Source organism: Xenopus laevis, chromosome 3L (assembly GCF_017654675.1).
Source record: "Xenopus laevis strain J_2021 chromosome 3L, Xenopus_laevis_v10.1, whole genome shotgun sequence".
Taxonomy (NCBI): Eukaryota; Metazoa; Chordata; class Amphibia; order Anura; family Pipidae; genus Xenopus; species Xenopus laevis.
The window spans coordinates 65,009,773-65,031,095 of NC_054375.1; the positions used below are offsets into that span (position 1 = coordinate 65,009,773).

Below are 21,323 nucleotides of genomic sequence, written 5' to 3' on the forward strand. Positions count from 1 at the left end.
TCTTGTAATTGTTCTGCCTAATTTTCTCTTATTCTGTCAAGAGACATATGTTCCCCAAGCTATGCACACTCACTGTGGTCTCAAAATAGGGCAAGTGTTATCTGTAACTCACTAATAACAAGTGTATGAACTAGAGAGCATTTGTGCTATAAAGGCTATAGAGGTAATTATTATCATTATCGTTATCTAAAAGCAGCAAGGCAGTGTGCACCTTGCACCAGTGGTGTAACTAGATATTACTGGGCCCCACAGCAGATTTTTTAGGCCCACAACATGTCTAGAGGTTGACCTGTTTTACCAATATTTATTCAAATTGTATATGAATTAGGGCCCCTATATCTCCTGAGCCCCAGTGGCTGCTTCCTCTGTAGTTAACGCCTTGCACACTACCTGCTTTAAATAATTTTGGAATAGAAAGGCCTGTGACTGCCCCTATAAATACATCGCTTAAGGGTTGGAGGCTGTGAAACATAGATAAATGTAATATGTTATGTAATAGGTTTACGTTAACTTTTAGTATGTTATAGAATGGCCAGACTTTTCCAATTAGTCTTCATTAGACTTTATTTTTTTTTACAGTTTTTTTTAAAATGATTTCCCTTTTTCTTCTGACTCTTTTCAGCTTTCCAATGGGGGTCACTGACCCCATAAAAAAAAACCAAAAGCTCTGTAAGGCCACAATTTTTTTTGTTATCCCTACTTTTTATAAGTCATCTTTTTATTCAGGTCCTCTATGATTTATATTCCAGTCTTTTATTCAAATTAGTGCATGGTTGCTAGGGTAATTTGGACCCTAGCAACCAGATTGCTAAAGCTGCAAACTGGAGAGCTGCTGAATAAAAAGCTAAAAAAAGACGAAGACCAATTGCAAATTATCTCAGAATATTACCCTCTTTTCAAATCGTCTCAGAATATCACCCTCATACTAAAAGTTAACTCAAAGGTGAGCAAACCCTTAAAGAGCTTCCAGCATAAAGGAGCTGCTTCAAGTGTTTCTTCAATTTGACATGTAGATCTTTATGAATATGACATTAATAATGTAGATCTAGGGCAGACTCAAAGTGATTTAAATATAAATCTGCGCTGTAATGTTTTTAAGACCTACATGCCACTGAAATATCTATAAAATATTATGATTTGATCTAAATTGTTCTTGTATGTTCCAGGTTATAAAGGCCTACATGCTGCTCAAATGGCTATTAAATATTATGACGATGTACAGTGTTCTTTATATGCTCCATGTGAAATAGACCTTCAGGCTGCTCACGTGGCTATAAAATATTATTGAGCTCATTTTATTCTGCATCCATTTATTTTCAAGTGAAGAGTGTATTCTTTGCTTCATTTAGAATGGCATGACATCTACGCTTGGCACAAACATGATCATGGTTCATTAAATTACACATGTACAAGATACATTTGTACCATGCTGTTTAGAACATTTGAAAATCCAAATATATTTTTGTAACAGAGAGCATACTAAATTTCTTATAGAGTCTTTGCAAAACTGGCGTCATATAGCTTTGTGTTAGTATCAACAAATGGGCAGCTTATGTGACTTCAAATCCTCCAAAAATATTACACAGTGCATGGGCTCCTCCTACCCCCATCACCATATGGGCACTCCCATTGGGACCCTGGGATTCAGTCTCTATACATGTCACAGCACCACAAGGTTTAGAAGAGAGCGATAACACTACCCACCAGTTGATAAACAACATTTTGTAAATAAAAAAAGGGACAAAAAAATGTGGCGCGCGTAGTGTGACAAATGTCTTTGATCATGCCCATTTTTTAGCCACACCCCCTAATTACCATGTTCATTTTACAAACTTTGACAGGTTATGAAAGTTTGAACATATTTCTGTCTTTTATTCATTTGTTACAGTTTTTCTAATGAAGGTGAATTGCCCTTTAAGCTGTGAGTCTAACTTCTCCCAAGGGACCTGTTATCTAAATTGTTGCAATTCTACCAATGGACCTGTTATCTAAATTGTTGCAATTACCTATTTGCTTATCTCAAATTTGTTACAAAAGTATCTTATCTGCACCTGGTGGCTGTTCTGGGTTCTCTTTCTACCAGCAACAGAATTCCTGGGCTCCTCACTAGTATTATTTCTGAAAAGCAATCTACAATTGTACATTAGCGGTGTGAATCTGAAGCCTGCACTGTGTCTGTATGGGGTAGGTCACCAGTCATGATGGATTAAAGATTGCACCGCTGCCATTTTTTGACTTCATAGGATTCACCATCTACCTCTCGTTCTCCACTGTTGACCGTAGTTATCTGCTATCTGTGCACTTTTGAAATGCACAAAAATGTTATTTCTCACACTGATTGTCAGCATTTGCACTGAATTTTTTTAATACACCACCATGTTATCTGTCTTTACAAAGCACCACATTGTTTATTACTAAAGACTGATACTTTTCACTCCTTGATATAACCTTTTTAAAGTCTTCTCGGGTTTTCACCTTCAATATTAAAAGGGAAACAACATGAAGAGCTTCATTAAGAACGTTCACATAGTATACATGAATAAAGGCAAGAGCTGCTTTTACGGATTGTGACCTTTCGTAGATGAGCAGTTTGGTGTTTTTCCTTGTAATGATCAAGCATTATTCATTCTTATATAAAATAGGCCGACATGTGGTATTTAAACTGAAGCCATGAAATCTGCAGAATAGATAGGTAAACACTCATACTTACTTACATACCGCTACACTAAACATGCAAGCTCTGTTTGAATGACAAATTCTGCAGCAACCACTACAGCATAATATATAATAATATAATTGAACTTTGTGTTCAGTATCACATGGTATTATTACGATAGAGAATACACATATGTGGGCTATTACTACTATGGCTTTAGTCACTCATGGCATGCAAAGTCTTTTTGAATTGTACTGTACAATGAATCAATAGGGATTTTAGAAGTAGACAGTATAATAATCAATGATTATCATTCCAGTTACTGTTAAAGGAGGCGGTTCACCTTTAAGTTAACTTTTAGTATGTTATAGAATGACTGGTTTTAAGCAACTTCTCAACTGGCCTTCATTTTTTCTTTTTTTATAGTTTAGGAATTATTTGTCTTTATGTTCTGACTATTTCCAGCTTTCAGATAGGGGTTACTGACTCCATCTAAAAAACAAATGATCTGTAAAGCTACAAATGTAGTGTTATTGCTACTTTGTATTACTAATCTTTATACTCAGGCCCTCTCTTATTCATATTCTAGCCTCACATCAAAGTATGGTTGCTAGGGTCATTTGGAACCTGGCTTTCAGATTGCCGATACTGAAAACGTGAGAGCTGCATAAAAATGAGAACCAATTGCAAATTGTCTCAGAATATCACTCTCTACATCATACTAAAAGTTAACTCAAAGGTGAACAACCCTTTTAATGCAGTAATATGCAATCTGGTTCAGGGATGATACTTAAATTTGAAGGAAGTGGCCCGAAATGTTTTGCATTAAAAAAGAAATGCAAGGTTTACTGTGTCATTTGGAAACATTTTTCCAAACACATTCTATTTAAAGGAACAGTCAGTTACATGACGTATGAACTTACGTGAGCTTTTGAATTCTTTCTTTTTCATTCTCCGCCTCATTAGTGTCCCACGAGGGCTGGTTGGATACAGGCTACGAGGTAAAGTCCCCGTATTGAGAGAACTCAAGCTGTACGCACTCATGGAGGTAGGAGAGAAGGATGAGGAGACCAATGCTGCTGCGAGAAAGGAGGAATATATTACATGGTACTGTAACTCAGAATTTCTCCTACATGACATCATTAGACACCATCAAGAAACAGAAATATAAGTCAAGGATTCTAAGTGATAGTGCATGTATTGTAAAGTCTCCAATGAACAGGAGATAATGGAAATATATATATATATATATAGATTGGTACTCTTTACAATTAATAAGGTCATTCTAGATGCCATGACAGTATGCAATTTTACTAAGCACATATCCTCAAACCTGTCTAACTGAAGTAGAAGTCGAATGGGTTTCCACTAAAATTGCATTACTGGTTAGCAAACTAAGCTTTTTAGAAGAGCATTTAATATAATCCTACAGACAGAACAGCTGTCAATACATACATACATACAAGTAGCACTTTGCCAATAATGTGACATCCAAACCCCATGTATACATAGGGCAGATTCCCTAAAGGGCGAAGTGACTAACGCTAGCAAAAATTCGCCAGCGTGACGTCATTTCGGAACTTCGCCAATTCCCTAATGGGCGCAGGCATCACTTCGCTAGTGAAGGAGATTGAGGCTAGCGTTGCTTCGCACTCTAACGCCAGGCGAATTTTCACTCTGGCGAACGGACGTAGCTCCGCAAATTCACTAAGATACGGATTTTACGGAATGTTACCTCATTCACCAGACTTGCCTTCGCCAGCTCAGACCAGGTGAAGTGCAATGGAGTGCATAGGACTTCCTCAATTTTTAGGGCAAGATTTTTAAAAGTTCCAAAAAACGCGCGTCTTTTCCTTTTGATAGCCTGCAAAGGTCCGTAAATTTTTTTCTGGGTAACTGGGTTCCCCCTCCATTTTCTAACATATGGCACATAAACTATACAGTGGGCTCATGTGTAGGGCATTATAACAACTCTGTTTTCTTTATTATGGTTCCCTGGACTTATGTAATGTATTTGCTGCAACATATACATCCATGTAACTTTATCATTTCCCGCCGTATGCAAATTAGGCAACGCTAGTGCATCTTTATTTTGCTTGCCAAAGTAATGCTAGCAAAAATTTGCCAGCGTTCAACGCCCTGGACGCAACTTCGCACTTAAGTGAATTGGCGTAGTCAGAGCGAATTTATGCCTGCTGAAGTGTTGCGTTGGCTGCGAATTGGCGAATTTTCACCACTTAGGGAATTTGCCCCATAGCATCACAGCAGTGGTGGCACAGCATGACAGTTGGGTATACAAAGAAGGGAAAGTTGTGCTCACCACTAATTTTTAAAAACATTTGGTTGTGAGGTTGTGGCCACAAAATTCACATTGACAAATACAATAGGTCCTCTGCACTCAACCCTTTATCTATATATTAAGGACATTGAAACATTTTGTGCCTTAAGCTACTAAAATGCCTTACACTTTAAACAAAACAGGGATTGTTTGTCCATATATCGCAATATATTTAAGATGGCCAACTACGTCAAAGTCATCCCCGATATGGCCAGTTCTACGCTTAACTTTCATCTATATATCTTAACTTTTTTGTCTATGTGTGTGTATATATATATATATATACACACACATAGACAAAAAAGTTAAGATATATATATATATATATATATATATATATATATATATATATATGCGCACATCTTAGATAAAAATATTAATGAAATGGTTTAAATTTTAATTTGGATTAAAAGTTAATTATTTTAAAAATAAAAAGGATCTGCTTAGGCTAAATGGCTCTACAAGGCACATCTATTTTTAGTTTCTCCGCAACCCACAGGCAATGAAATGCATTACACTGCTCACTCATTCAGTCACACTTTCACAAGGAAAAGCCACACAACGTGCTAACACCAGAAAACATTTTATATATTTCTTGTTAGCGGGGAAAGGTGATAAAGTAAAACAAACTTTAATGCTTGGAATGGGAAAGCATGAAAAAAAAGAGAAAAAGGTGATTAAAGGGATACCAAAAGCTATGAATGAAAAGTGGTCACAAGTGAGATGCATAAGAATTTGAGATATTTATGTTGTGTGTCTCCCTTCTGGTAGATAATAAAATGGCAGTTCACCCCACTATTTTTTGTCTGTGTGTGTATATATACTGTATAAACAGTTAGATGTCACAGTGAAAGCCAATATGTTTGGACAAAGCATATTTTACTGCTACTAAACAACATATCTTTAGGGAGTTTTTAATGTTGCCAGCTGCCCAAGAGTTACACCTCACACCAATGCGGGGGGGCAGCAGGATTAGCAGGACAAGGAGGTAACAACAGCATTACATATTGTTGTAAACAAATCTAAGGGCCTTGAGCTGCTGATGAGGTACAACTCCCAGAATCTGCCAATGGCTAATGGGTCATTAGTCAGTGTTAGTCGGTACATTGCCTCATTAGCCCTGCTGTCAGAGACTCAAAAAACTCTGCTAATAAATATGAGACTGTACTTAATAGGTAGGATGAGTATGATGTCTGACCAATTTTCATGTTTTGCTCTTTGTGACCCTTTAAAAAAAAAAAAAAAAGCCAGGATTAAAAAAGGGGATGGCATATTACGAAGGAGTTTTTGAGAAGGTGGTTTCTGGCATTTCATGGCTGGCGTCCTGCAATGGTCAGGGTGGTGGTAGGTGTTATAATGTTGGCAGTTGGGCAGGCGACTGTGGCTGCTGGTAGAGGAGTTCCTGAGAGGTTGCCTGTCGTTGCTCCTTTGAACCTTTACTGCCCGCATGAAAGGATGGCAGGAAATAAGAAAAAAAAAGAACCAGAGAAGAGGGAAAGGTAACTGAATTTTAATGAGTAAAATCAGCAGTGGAAATGAAAGCAATCAGCAAGGAATAAAGCATTAAGACTAAGCCACCCAAACCCAAGAATTACACTACAGAAGAGTAAGGCAGAAATACCTTTGCACATTGTATTCACAAATACATGGCACAATATATCAGACATTAGTGAAAAGCACCATATAACTCACACTCAGTACTAAGGAGTAATAGTTTGCAGCTAGCTGGTATTGTGACATTTCTTAATAGTCATAGTCTTTTTCATCCTATGTCTTTTCTTCTTTTTCTCAATTCATCTCTCTTCTAATTTTTCTATCTGCACATATCTAGTGGTTCCCCAAAATGGTGTATAAAGAATCATGGCAGATTAGGTAAGGCCCTCATACAGTCCAAAGCCATTGTTCATGACACTACAATATTCCAGACAGTTACTGCTCAAGCAAATGTTTACTGTGACACTAATAGGGCATCCTCCAGTCTGATTATTTGTTGGGCCTTGCATTATTCCTGACTCACCCAGAACTACTTTATGTATGGTGGTCAGGTCTTAACACGTTTTTTCGTCTCTTGTTAAATTGGTTATTCACATCAATCTATTGCCTCACCCAAAACCCTGATTATGTGAAAGCATATGAGTTTAAAACGCAACAACCTATATCACCCAACAAGTGCTACTAATCTTATCCTTGGAACAGTCACTTGAAAGGGGGAAGAAGACATAAAGAAATTGTATTTGATTGCCCAAATCTTACTCCCTCTCTTTATTCTGTAAAATTACCTGTAAATTCTTTTCTTTCATCATAAATTTATTTTAAATCTATAGCGTTCCTGAAAGTCAATCTGGCTCATAGCAAGAAATGCAATTACCTGTACTTCCATTGATATTTTAACATGGTTATATAAATTTGCAGCCCCAAAAGTCATGTGAAATCTAATAGACCATCCTTATTTTCAATCTTAAATCGCAGCAGGCATAACTCTCCCTATTTGGTTTTGATCTTGCCATGCTTCTCCTGTTCTTACTATATGATCCCCAGATTATTTTAAATTCTCTGTGTTTTGCTACCCAGTCTCTGTGAGATTAAAATTACTGTGCATATGTTTCTTGCCTATTTCTGCCACTTTAATTATGGCTTCACATTTTCTTCTTGGATTTCTAGTCTCCTAATGAAATTTCTGGTAGCACCATTTTATATAAAAGATACACGGATGCTCTATAATTAAAACGTACCTTTTATTGTCCATATTTGAAACATTATTGCACACAAGATAATGTGTACCTTATGCTTTATGCTTTTCGTGGCTTTACAATACTTCCTCAGATCACTTGGCCCAATCCTCCCAAAGTTTTAGAAATACACCAATGACTCCACCCAGAAAAACATTAACCCATAAATGTAACTCTTCACAGTCATCAGTATGCCACTAGTCAATACAACAATTACAATATAAATATTCTTAACTTAAATGTACATTATACAATAATTATAAAATTACATTAAGGTGAATAAGGAAAAGACTCTCCATTATTTCTGAACTTATTGTATCTGGTACAAAATAAAAATTTAGACTGTCACCTTCCCATATTGTATTGCCTCTATTCACAGTCTTTTTATATGATGTACAATTGCCCACCCAAATCATAACCATAAAATGCTCTTATTTTATGTACTAAAAGAAGAACTGTGCTTGCAAAACTCTTATAATCTATACGAATATTGCACTAATTTCATTTTATAATGAACTGAATTTAACAAAATTGCAAATGGTTAATTTTATAGCTGCTGTATAACTGCAGTCGTTCGTTTTTCAACATATACTGTCTTTTCATGTTACAATTCCCATTATTATATCAAGACAGTGATTCTACCCTCATATTTTATTCTTAATGATTTTCTTAATGGCTTTATAGCCTTAGTTTTGTAGTGTTCTGGTTTTCTTTAAGATGTTTTTAAGATCAGTTCTAGCAGACTTTTCATTGAAATATTTCCCCCATGATCATAATATCCTCTTTTAAAAAGAAGAATGATAAAATATACATCTACTGTGCTTTGGTTGTTCCTGTAATTAACTTTCCAGATCTTTTCAGTAACTGTGTATTTGTAATTTATATTTGACCAAGAGGAATACTCAGGAAGGAGTACAAATCAGTTTAAGTAGAAACAAACTTGTAAAATGTGTTCCATTGAGAGAAAGGACAAGATAAGCTTCAATATAGTTCATTTTGGATGATAAAATAATTGATTTTGCAATGCACATACATTTCATATAACAGAAGTATTTTGCTGCTCAGTTTGAAGGTTATGAAACACAGCAGGTAGGCCAGTAAAAAAAACAGTCTGATGCTCAAAGTACTGGCAAATCAATCAAGTTAGAGTCTCTGGTAAGATTCTTATTGGTGAAACCACATTTGGTCACAAGATATGCTACTTCCTTGTGCTCTGGTCCTTGCAAGTCAACACTTTTAGTGGCAAGTACTGGTAAATCAATGGAGTATGAAGGAATATAAAATATAAAGATTCATTTGACTTCATGTTGGTGAAGCCCCAGTGTATCAACTTCCCTGGTCTCATTTTACCTTCTGTCTTATGAATTCCTCGCTGGTGGCAGTGAATGCAATGGTTTCATGCTCTGGTCCTTGGATATTTAATCCCTTTGGTGGCTTTAAAGCCCTTCAGTGTAAACATAAAAACTGGTTACATGGATATGCTGTGCAAAATAAAACATGTTTTCAATATAGTTAGTTAGCCAAAAATGTAATGTAATGGCTGGAGTGACTGGATGTCTAACATAACAGAACAGAACAGAACACTACTTCCTGCTTTTCAGATCTCTAACTCTGAGTTAGTCAGTGACTATAAGGGGGGCCACATAGGACATAACTGTTCATTGAGTTTGCAATTGATCCTTAGCATTCAGTTCAGATTCAAAAGCAAATAGTTATGACCCATGTGCCTTCCCCTCAAGGGCAGTAACCAATCAGCAGAAACCAAGAGAGCTGCAAAGCAGGAAGTAGTTCTCACGATTGCCCAGTCACTCCACCCTTTATAGATTACATTTTTGGCTAACTAACTATATTGGAAACATTTATTATGAACAGCCTATTTATTTACCCAGTTTTTATTTTTATACTGAACAAGGTGGCCAAAAATGTAACAATTACAATCTTTTGTTCCTTTTCAATACAGACAATTAGGGGGTTATTTATCAAAGGTCGAGTCTGTGAGCTTCGTGAGGTTTATTATACCTCGAATAAACTCACAACTCGAATGTTTTCTAATTTATGAAAAAACTCAAATGTAAAAAAACCCAAATAATTGAATTTGGGGTGAAAACCCCGAATACTCAAATTAATGAGTTTTCGGGAAGAAAAAAACTGAAATCGCTCTTATTAATTGAGTTTTCGAGTGAAGCCCCCTGAAAAAATGAACATCATGAAGGCTACAAACATCTTCAAATGGTTCAAGGGACCTCTGTCATTGACTTCGGCAGGTTTTAGTTAGAGCTATAGTTTGAGCTATTTCCAGCTTTGTGGTATAATAAATATTAAATAAATAATAAATAAACAATCTGAGTTTTTTTTTTTTTAAATTGAAAAATTTGAGTTTTGACTGAAAAATACAATTGAAAACTCAATTTTTTGGGTAAAAAACTCGACCTTTAATAAATAACCACCTTAGAGCTAAATTGTCAGATATACAGGTAGAAACAACAGAATTCTACCAATATCTGACGATGGCCTTTGAAGGTGCCCAATTGATGAGCCGACCAATATCCAAATCTTTTGCAGATATTGGTCACCTCGTCTCCCACCATACATGCATCGAATATTGTTACGTTTTGTACTATAATATCTGTGTGTCTATGGCCACCTTAAGCAGTGAAACACTGATCACAACAAATGTACATCCCTAATGCTCTGGGCCCTACTCCTTAGTGGCAAGACCCTGGGTTGTCACAATGCATGCACTTTCCTTATGCTAAAATGCTACAAATATTCCTTCTGTGTTACCGATAGTATCAGGCCAATTTTGTCTGGCGGGGCATTTGCATGGTTACACTGTTGTTGAGCATAATTTCAAAACAAAAGATGATATGTTTTCCCTCCCTTTCATTACTGGCATCAATACTTCCTGTATAAACGTTTTTATTTGGGAAGAGTTTAGGAATCTAACCTGTTAAATATATTGTTTGATATTTTTAAGATAAAGTTTTACATATTTATAATCACCAGTTGTAGCAATACCTACGAGACACTAATTTTGGGCAAATTTGAAAATATTTCTCCAACACGTGTCAGCAACCATTCAGGAGACAAAAAAATGGAGGAAAGAAAATACAGGTTTATCTTACCGTGATCTGGCCCTTTTAACGCCAAACGTGTTTGGTGGTATGGAAGGATCTCTAGTTTTACATGTTCAGTGGTACTAGCTAACAGTTGGGTGGCTTCTGCTAATGTGCAATATTCCATACTTGTACCGTCCACTGACAAAATGTGATCCCCAAGATGTAAAGCACCACACCTAAACAGAAAGAGAGCACTTGCATTTTGATAAACAAACTCAATGTACCTTAGAATACCATCAGAAAACTTTCATGTCTATAAGATATTTCAGCTCACTCATTCAATGTAATGTTGTGAAAATGGAAAAAGTAAATGTATTGCTATTTATCTACCATGTCTTGATTATGCAGCAGAATATAATGAGTAAGTGCATTGTGTGTGCAGAACATTCTACAGCACCATAAGCCTACATCTATATGACGAGCATCTTAGAGCAAGAATAATTACAGAACCCTGGGTATGAAACCCATGTTTAAAACATATCAAAAAGTATGTAACCACATATATTTCTGATTAGTGCAGTTATTTTGCACCAAAACAAAATTACACTGTCTACAAGCAGGTCTTGGAGGTCCTTTTGCAACTCATGGTTAAGGGCTAGCATCTACTTCTTTGATATCTCACTTTCTAAGAGACTAATAGCTATACAATTTGTTAACTTGTTTTAATGTATGAGTTACCAGCCTTCTAAAGCATTCATATTGATTTTCCTAACTGCTGGAAGTGTTTGTACATTTTATAGCCATGATTAATGGTAAAGGCAAAGTACTCTGGGCTGGATTTCCCTCTGAACAAACGTAAATACAGAGCAACCACTGCCTGAGAGAGCGGGGCAGGATATATTGCTACCTAACACAACTGCATGAATATAGGAGTTTCATGCATACTAATATTTACTAATATGTAATCATGAGGCTTTATAAGGGGACATTTTTGCATTTCTACCAACATGTGTACAATTTTAGAAAATAATTAAGGTATGGGCATAGGCAGTGCATGTAAGGTGAGGAAATGAGCACAACACAAGCATGAGAGAATGGCACAACAGAAAATACATGGTGGCTAGAAATGGTACAATAGAGAGAGAAAGATTTTGCCATCTTACCGGTCAGCAATACTTGCAGATTTTATCTTGTCGATAACAATGACCTGTTTGTTGTAGTACATGGAGGTAGTTAGTGCTACACCAAGGTTGGAACCAGGAGTTTTGGCAACTTCAACTAACAGTGGCCCTGAGGCACTAGACACAGTATCTGGAGAAAAAATGTAAAAAAAAAATCTTAAAAATTCAAAAAAGCTTCATCAGAAGTCAATTGGAGATGTATTTTAAACATTCAAACTATTTTATTTTTTTAACATTCAAATTAGTAAAAATTTATGGAACAATGCATTTTTTGCAATTGAGTTTATTTTGGTAATTCTGCTATATCCATACACTGCCATATCCATATACTGCAACTGTTTATTCTGGTAATTCTGCTATATCCATACACTGCCATATCCATATACTGCAACTGTTTATTCTGGTAATTCTGCTATATCCCTACTTGTATTTGTTAACCCCAATAACTTTTGTCTGTCAGGCCTATTCTACTTTAGTTCTTTGATAAATATCTAAAGCACACATCTGTGTCCCCTCCTCCGTGAACAAGAGATATTTTTATAGCCCCAAACCTGGTTCTGGTGTCTGTAAAATTCCGCCCGTTGCTAGCTATTTAATTGATTAATTGATTAATTAGGCTCTGGTTTTCCCAATCAGCTACATATAAATTCAGACCCAGTATTGGGGATGGCACTAAGTGCTAAAGTTTCACAAGTGCTTAGAAATGACAGTTAAACAAGGCAGTTGGACAAGACATTGACAAGGCAAAAGGAACCGGATTCCCCTGCAATCAACAGTGAACCATCTGGGATAAGAAGAAAACAGATTTGTTTGTACCTGCTAGTTTGTAACTTCTTACCCCAAACATGCTTTATCCTGCATTTCTCCTCCTTTCACTCTCATGTTTCATAAAACATTTTTCACTACCTCCTCCATCAAATCCCAGTTCCATACAAATCTCAGCCTCTCTACTCTCCTCTCCTCTCCTTCCCTCTCCACACATGAAGTTTATAAAGTACTCTGTTTAGATATTCCACAAAACTCCTCCTTTTCATACAAACCAAGGATTTATAAATCCCACTCTCAATTAGTCTATCTTTCCTTTCTACTGCTGGCAGCTGGGGACATTTCCCCAAACCCTGGCCCTTACCCCATCCCAGTTATATCACGACCACGAGCTCCTTCTCTCCGGAGCAATTTCAAACAGTACAAAACACTTACTCCTATACCCAAAAACCCAGTTAATCTTTCATGTGCTCTCTGGAATGCCAGATCTGTTTGCAACAAACTCACCGATATACACGACCATTTCATTGCAAATTCCTTTAACCTACTTGCGCTTACTGAAACCTGGCTCTCTCCTACTGACACTGCCTCACCTGCTGCCCTGTCCTATGGGGGCCTACACCTTACTCATACTCCCAGACCTGGTAACAGACCTGGAGGTGGGGTGGGTTTGCTGCTCTCTCCCCGCTGTACTTTTAAAGTTCTTCCACCTGTTCCCTCTTTATCATTCTCCTCATTTGAGGCTCACTGCATTAGGCTCTTTTCTCCTGTTTCACTCTGCATTGCTGTTATATATCGACCACCAGGACCAACTGCACAATTTCTGGACAACTTTGCTGCTTGGCTTCCTTACTTTCTTTCATCTAACATCCCATCCATCATATTAGGTGACTTTAATATACCCGTTAACAACATCAACAACTCTTCTGTCTCTAAACTTCTTTCACTAACCTCCTCCCTAGGCTTATCTTTGTGCTCAGACTCCCCCTCTCACTCCAATGGTAATGCTCTGGATCTCATATTTACCAGACTCTGTTCAACCTCCAATTTTACTAACTCCCCATTTCCCCTCTCTGATCACAATATGCTCACATTTCAACTCTCACTAACTCCCTCCTCACCCCCTGCTATTCCCCAAACACGTACTTACCGTGACTTGCAAGCTGTAGACGTGTCACATCTCTCTTCTTCCTTTGACTCTCTTCACTCTAATATCTCAGCCATCTCATGTCCTAATGTGGCTACCTCTGTCTACTATAGTACTCTCACCACTGCCCTAAATGAGCTTGCTCCTATAAAAACTAAACGTTCTCGACCCAAACCACTTCAACCTTGGCATACTGCTCATACAAAAGCGCTCCAAAGACACTCACGTGCACTTGAGCGTCGCTGGCGCAAATCCCGTTCAGAATCAGACTTTTGGAGCTACAAATCTGCCCTGCGCTCCTTTAACACCAGCCTCTTCCAAGCCAAACAAACATACTTTACTTCACTCATTAACTCCCTTTCTAAAAAACCAGCACAACTTTTCTCCACCTTTAACACTCTCCTTTCCCCTTCTCCACCCCCTCCATGCACATCTGTCTCTGCTCAAGATATTGCTGAGCACTTCAAAAACAAAATTGACACTATCGCCCTGTCACTGATGAGGAAGTCTCAAAGCTTCTGGCCTCTTCTCACCTTACCACCTGCCCGCTTGATCCAATTCCCTCAATACTTCTCCGCAATACCAATCCTTGTCTAATCAAAGCCTTAACTCACCTATTTAATCTTTCGCTCTCAACTGGACTGTTTCCTTCTCAACTAAAACATGCTCTTGTCACCCCCATTCTGAAAAAACCCTCTCTTGATCCCTCCAATCTTGACAACCTCCGACCTATCTCTCTGCTACCTTTTATCTCTAAACTACTTGAGCGCCTAGTCTACAACCGACTTACCTCATTCCTCTCTGACAATAACCTGCTGGACCCCCTAGAATCTGATTTTAAGCCACAACACTCCACGGAAACTGCCCTGACTCGACTAACTAATGACCTTTTAACCGCTAAAGCCAACAATCATTTCTCACTACTAATACTGCTTGACCTCTCAGCCGCATTTGACACTGTAGATCACCCTCTCCTCCTCCAGTCCCTCCAGTCGCTTGGCCTTCGTGACACAGCCCTGTCCTGGTTCTCTTCTTACATCACCAATCGTTCCTTCAGTGTCTCCTACAATGGAGTATCATCTTCTCCCCTACCTCTTTCTGTTGGAGTTCCTCCAGGCTCTGTCCTGGGACCATTACTATTCTCCCTCTATACTTCCTCCCTTGGCAAATTAATAAATTCATATGGTTTCCACTACCACCTCTATGCTGACGATACTCAGATTTATCTCTCATCTCCTAATCTCAACCCAGAACTCCTAACTCGCGTCTCCTCCTGCCTGTCCACTATCTCTACCTGGATGTCGCAACGCTACCTTAAATTAAACCTCTCTAAAACTGAAATGGTTCTCTTTCCTCCAATTAACACCAGTAGCATCCCCGAAGTATCCATCATAGTTAACAATTCCACTATCACCCCCTCTCCCCAGGCCCGGTGCCTTGGGGTTATCCTAGATTCTGCCCTGTCATTCACTCCTCATATCCAGTCACTTATTAAATCATGTCACTTCCACCTAACGAACATATCCAAAATACGATCATTTATCACCCAAGACGCTGCCAAAATTCTTATTCACTCTCTCATCATATCGCGTCTAGACTACTGCAACCCTCTTTTAATTGGCCTCCCCCTCCAGAGACTGTCACCTCTCCAGTCCATAATGAACACTGCTGCGAGGCTCATACACCTCAGCAACCGCTCCTCCTCTGCCTCGCCATTCTGTCAATCCCTGCACTGGCTTCCGTTACCTTTCAGAATCAAATTCAAATTAATAACACTGACTTTCAAAGCACTTCACAACTCTGCTCCACCCTACATCTCTGAACTCATCTCTATATACTCACCCACTCGCTTACTACGCTCCTCTACTGACCTGCTACTCAACTCTTCTCTCATTACCTCCTCACATGCTCGCATTCAAGACTTTGCAAGGGCTGCACCCCTCCTCTGGAATGCTCTCCCACGGTCTGTCCGACTTTCTCCCAACCTTTCTGCTTTCAAAAAATCTCTGAAAACGCACTTCTTTCGAGAAGCCTACCCTCACTCTGCTTAACTACCAAACGCAACACCACATACAACACCACATTTCTCACCCACTTACTTCGATCTTGCCCACTCCCACACCTTGTGTATTACTCCCTTCCCTTAGACTGTATGCCTATGCATAGGGCCTTCCTCACCTCTTTGTACCTGTATTGATTGTGATGTTTGTTACTCCATATATTCTATATATGTAATTCATGTGATGTAGTTGTATAATCACATTTACTTTACAGTGCTACGCAATATGTTGGCGCTATATAAATACATGTTATTAATAATAATAATAATAATAATAATATTTGAACTCAACTCAAATTCTATTGCTGACAACACAGCCTCCCTGTGTTGTATTTCCATCCCTTGTGCTGTATGGAGCACACAATGGATGATTCCTAGTTAAACTCCCCTTTTATCCCAAGGCAAAATGAATTTGTTTATGTCAACTTTAAAATCCGGCTGGATCAATACCTGTACATGTTTAGAGGCTTCCTTGTCATTTTATAAGCCTTCCAGAATATATTTATTGGATGTTACAGGATTTAATTTTTTTATATGCTCATTTATTACCTTTTACACAGACATTGCACGTTCTGAAGAAAATAATAGCTTGATAACAGCTTTCTGTCTCCAATGATGAAAAGCAGTGTCACAGCATGATGCTACCTTACCAAACTTTTCTGTAGAAAGGGTGAGCCTTATCAAGATCTCTGCATAACAATGACCTGTATGGAAGAGTGGCACAAAAGCCATGACCCCCCCCCCCCAAAAAAAAAAAAAACACGTCAAAGGGCATGTGGTGCTTGCCAAAAGAATAACAGACTAGTTACTGTTTGTGGAAAAAGGTTTTGAAGTCAGGTGACACCAGGTATTTCTGGCCAAAATTTTCTGAAATACATATGAGGTGCAAATTTAACAATGCACAACACTCAAAAAGTACAGTGAAGAGTGGTGTTGGTAGCATCATGTTTGGTTCTGCTTTTCATCAGGAGGGACAGAGTATTTTGTTAAAAAACCAACGAAGAATGGATGGTGCAAAAAACAGAAATATACTACAAAAAAAGAAAACGCTTTCAATCTTTTAAAAAGTAAAGAAATGTTTTCATAGGAATATGATACCAAACACAAATCCTACAGTGGTGGAGAAAAGTGATGTTTGTGAATTTGTCCCGTTTTCGCAGCATCCATTTTTGGATGCCAGCAAATTTTCGCTGCAGTTTCACGAATTTATTCGCCAACGGCGAATCGCTGGCATTTGCCGCAAATTAGCGCCTGCCGAATAAATTCACCGATCACTAGAGAAGAACAAAAAGGTTAATGTCCCACAATGGTTCAGTCAAAGCCCTGATCTACCTTCTATTAAGAATGTGTTTGACCGAGGTGCACAAGTGTCATCCAATAAACGTGAATAGCCTGGGCAAACCTACCTGGAACAATTGAAAATTATTCTCGATCATTGTGATAATACTTATTCTAAAAAACTTGTGGCTCTATAAAATAATGAAGCATGGCAAGGAGAAGGAAAGGAGCTCGAGCCTGGGATAACAAATGAGTGAAGGGACCATTGGGGCTTCATCCCCCAGTGACTTTGTACACACTTACATTCTTTTGCTAGAGTAAAACACTGTCACATTAAAAAAAAACTAATTCAGCATGGAATAAAATGTGAGTGTAATATTTGTAAATTGAGATAATTATTCAAGGGTCTGAATACTTTTGCAATGTGCTGTATATTAGGAATGTTTCAAACTTACTTAGATCTTCTTTAATAATTCATGTACTGTTGTTGGAGAGCATTCAAGGTGTCCATATATAAACAGCCACCATGTGGTAAAAAATACAGATCCCTATGCTAAGTTCTGCCAATAAAAGTATTTTCTATCTTTACCTACATATGATAAACAATTAAACAGTATTGTATATTTTTTTTTTACTGCCTGCAAGTAAATCATATAAATAAGAACTGTATAATTAAATTGTATCATAAACCCACATCATGTTTACAACCCGCATTATCTTGTCAACTAGAAAATATGCTTTGATTAGAGCATAGAGGATTACTGGCTGGAGACAGGCATGTTTTGGCTGGAATTTTGCACAGCAATATATGGCACCCTCTAGGCTGCACAACTATTTCTGCTCATTAACAGCAGCAACATGTCTCAGCCCAATTAAAATGCAGGAACAGCATGCCTATTCTTAGAAATGGGGAACCTTTCCAAAATCACACACTGCAAAACAATCATGTTTCCATGTAAAGTGTTTCAGTGCGCCTCACATCTTTCTGACTCGCTTGCAGGAGGTTTTTGTATTCCCACCAGGTATGTGAGAAAAACTGTTCAGTCACAATTCATATGGGACTGAATGGGCACTCACTTGTGACCTGAGAAATTTGGTTTGTATTTCTGGTTCGGGGAGGAAAAAGAATGGTGTTCCTGCTAAAAGAAGATAATACATTTAAGCTGATTTATTGAGATAGGTGTAAAATGCACCAGTGAAGTTGCTTATATTAACCAATCAGATCTTTGAGTTTATCTTCAGGTAGTAGACTCTCTGTAACTTGAGTGCCAGCACTCTATGATTTGTGACTAGTAAAAACACACATGGCTAATTTCCCTTTAAATTTAATCTTCTTTCCATAATCAGCAGCTATGCCTTAAATATAATTTGCATTTGTTTCACAAATGACGTCTACTGTTGCTCATTGTAGTCTTATTGTAAAGTCCAAACATAATAAACAAGAAAATGTTAGATCTTTCAGAAGAATTTTGCTTTTAGATCAGAACAAAAATAAAGACAGTGTGTCTTAACAGAAGACATTAAGGTTATTATTTACTAAAATAGGACTTTCAAAAAAATCACAAATTTTTCGGAATTTATTAAACCCTGAGGATGGAAAAGTCTGAATCTGAAAATCCGGCATCTCAGACCTGTCGAGGTTGCATATAAGTCACTGGGAAAAGTCCCAATGATTTTTTGATGCGTGCTGGGTTTCGTGCAATTCCCAGAAGTTTTCAGTTTAAAATTTTAAAAAATCGTGAAATTCGCAAAAATTGGATGAAAAAAACCTGAAAATCTGTTTTTTTTCCACCGCAAACCAAATTTTCGGGAAAATGTAATAATAAATAAGCGTAAAAACCCGAGCTGAATTTGATCAGAGTTTGTAGATAAATTCAGATGATAAATAAGATAAATAACCCCCTAAATAATTTGGGGCATTCCATCTATTAATAATGACTATATAAATGCATAAACATGTAAATCCAATCCCAGCCTTTACATGAAGAATCTACATTGACTCATTATAGTATTATGGCCAGTATTATGGCCCCACTAGACCTTTCAACATCTGGCCCTGGGTATGCAGCATCCTAGGATACACTAGATTCTGTAATTTTGTATTCTGTAATGAGAGGATGGAGCATTACTTGTAATATCGAAAGACAGGTGCAGAGATATAAAAGAGAACATGTGCAGATTAATATGGACAGAGACATATTACAGACACAGCAGGCATATAGAAACCACAATGGCTTCCTGAATTATGAACACCTTTCATTATAGTTATGCAAAACAGATCTTCTGCTATAGGGTGTTCATGAGAAGGGCCATAGAAGATTTTGCTGTAGTGTCCTGTAACTTCTATCGATGCCACTGGCTATTTTATGAAAGTAGGTTTATAGTTGTTAAAGGAACAGAACAAAAAAAATTCAAGTGTTTAAAATGAATGACAATACAATGTACTGTTGCCAAGTACTGGTAAAAAGGATCTGTTTGTTTAAGAAACACAACTATAGTTTATATAAACAAGCTTCTGTGCAGCAATGTAGCAATGTTGCAGTGTAGCCATTCAAGCACAGGATACACAGTAGATAACAAATCAGTCCTGAAGAATCCCATTGTATACTACAGAGTTTATTTGTAATCTGCTGTGTATCCTGTGCCTTTTCTCCTTTTTTCCAGCTTCAATGGCTGCCCCCATGGCTACACAGCAGCTTATTTATAAAACCTATAGTAGTGATTCTGAAGCAAACACACAAGTTATACAAGTTCAGAGCAATACTAAATTATATTTTCATTACATTAAAACACTTTCATTTTGTGGTGTTACTGTTGCGTTAACATTACTTTCCACTTTCTACTGTATCATAATTTAGAATTAAAATTAAATACATTGTACCATTTTGCTATAATTAAAAGGGATTAGAGCCAACAAATTGACAGTAGGGGGCAGAATAGGCAAATTGTGCCCCGTAGCAACAAATTGACAGTTTCTATAAAAATTAAATATTTAATTGGTTGTTCTGTTTTTGTTTTGTTTTTTTGCACTGGGGCATATTTTTGAACCAATATCAACCTATCAGTAGGAAACATTTACTAGCCACTTAAAGCAATCATTTTATTGGTTGCTATAGGTTACTGCTCGGACAAACTTAGTGCCTTTTATTACATATGGGGATTAAAGAGCAAAGTATAAAGGCAGCAATATATAAACATATACATAGAAGACCTTTGTTTCTCTTTAGAGCGGACTACTAAACTCTGTAGGTCTTATTTACCAATGTTGTAGAAAGGTGCAAGATGCCAAAAATACAGATGTAAGACACAATTTTTTTAGACTTTGCACAACTGACCAGAGTGAGTACAACCCCATCCTGCCCCCTACCCACCCCAATCTTGAACACTAGTAATGAGTGGATGAACGTAGTCTTCCAAACCAACATGACAAAGTCAGGGGCAGGATAGGGCTGTGGACATAGTTCAGCCCACCATTTCTGCTAAATGGTTTCATAATACTACTGCACATCCTTCATTTTAGGTGAGGAGCAAATTGCCGCTATACCCCAAACTCAATCACTTACAAGTTATCATTGCTCATTTATCTTGTGCAATTTACAACAGTTCTTTCTGTTCAGTTTTTCCTTTTTAAAAAAAAGGTTTTCTTTTCAATCTGGAAAATAAACCTTCTTTGGGTTCCTAAGGAACATGAGCTTAGCAACTATGACATTGACTGAAAATAAGGCTAGCTTTCAATAAAGATTTGTTTTGTTTAACTGTTTTTATTGTTTTCAAATTAAACAAGCAGGATTTCAAACAAAAAGATTTGTTTTGGTACTACTTGTATTTCTATTCACAGCCTCACCTACTCCTCTTATTCTAAGTGGTTTCCTATATGCAAAATAAAGTGCATAGGGGAGAATAAGCAACACATTATTATTTATAGTCCTGGGTTATGTGATGTTTGCATTAGCAGAAGCTGATGAGCAAGTGCTGTCAAGGCTGGGTGTGAATGAAAAAAATCCTGGTGTGATATGGATCCCAGAGAACACCAGGGCAAAATATAGACACACAAAAATGAATCAGATATCAATTATTCATGTGCTAGGACACGTTATTCATTGCAACATTT

The 21,323-nt window shown here is 37.5% G+C and overlaps 1 protein-coding gene across 18 annotated transcripts in view; it reads right to left on the bottom strand.

The window, feature by feature from the left end:
• LOC108711084 (glutamate receptor-interacting protein 1) overlaps positions 1–21,323 on the bottom strand; it is a 184,403-nt gene that overhangs the window by 25,707 nt on the left and 137,373 nt on the right. For 9 of the 18 annotated variants that reach the window (XM_041586328.1, XM_041586327.1, XM_041586331.1 and 6 more), the window contains exons 8-11: positions 11,946–12,093; positions 10,849–11,018; positions 6,272–6,433; positions 3,580–3,735 (exon numbers count right to left, since the gene is read on the bottom strand). In XM_041586328.1, the coding sequence (XP_041442262.1) occupies positions 3,580–3,735; positions 6,272–6,433; positions 10,849–11,018; positions 11,946–12,093 (636 nt within the window). The remainder of the gene's footprint in view (positions 1–3,579; positions 3,736–6,271; positions 6,434–10,848; positions 11,019–11,945; positions 12,094–21,323) is intronic. The other 9 variants (XM_041586334.1, XM_041586337.1, XM_041586336.1 and 6 more) reach the window with 3 other exon arrangements.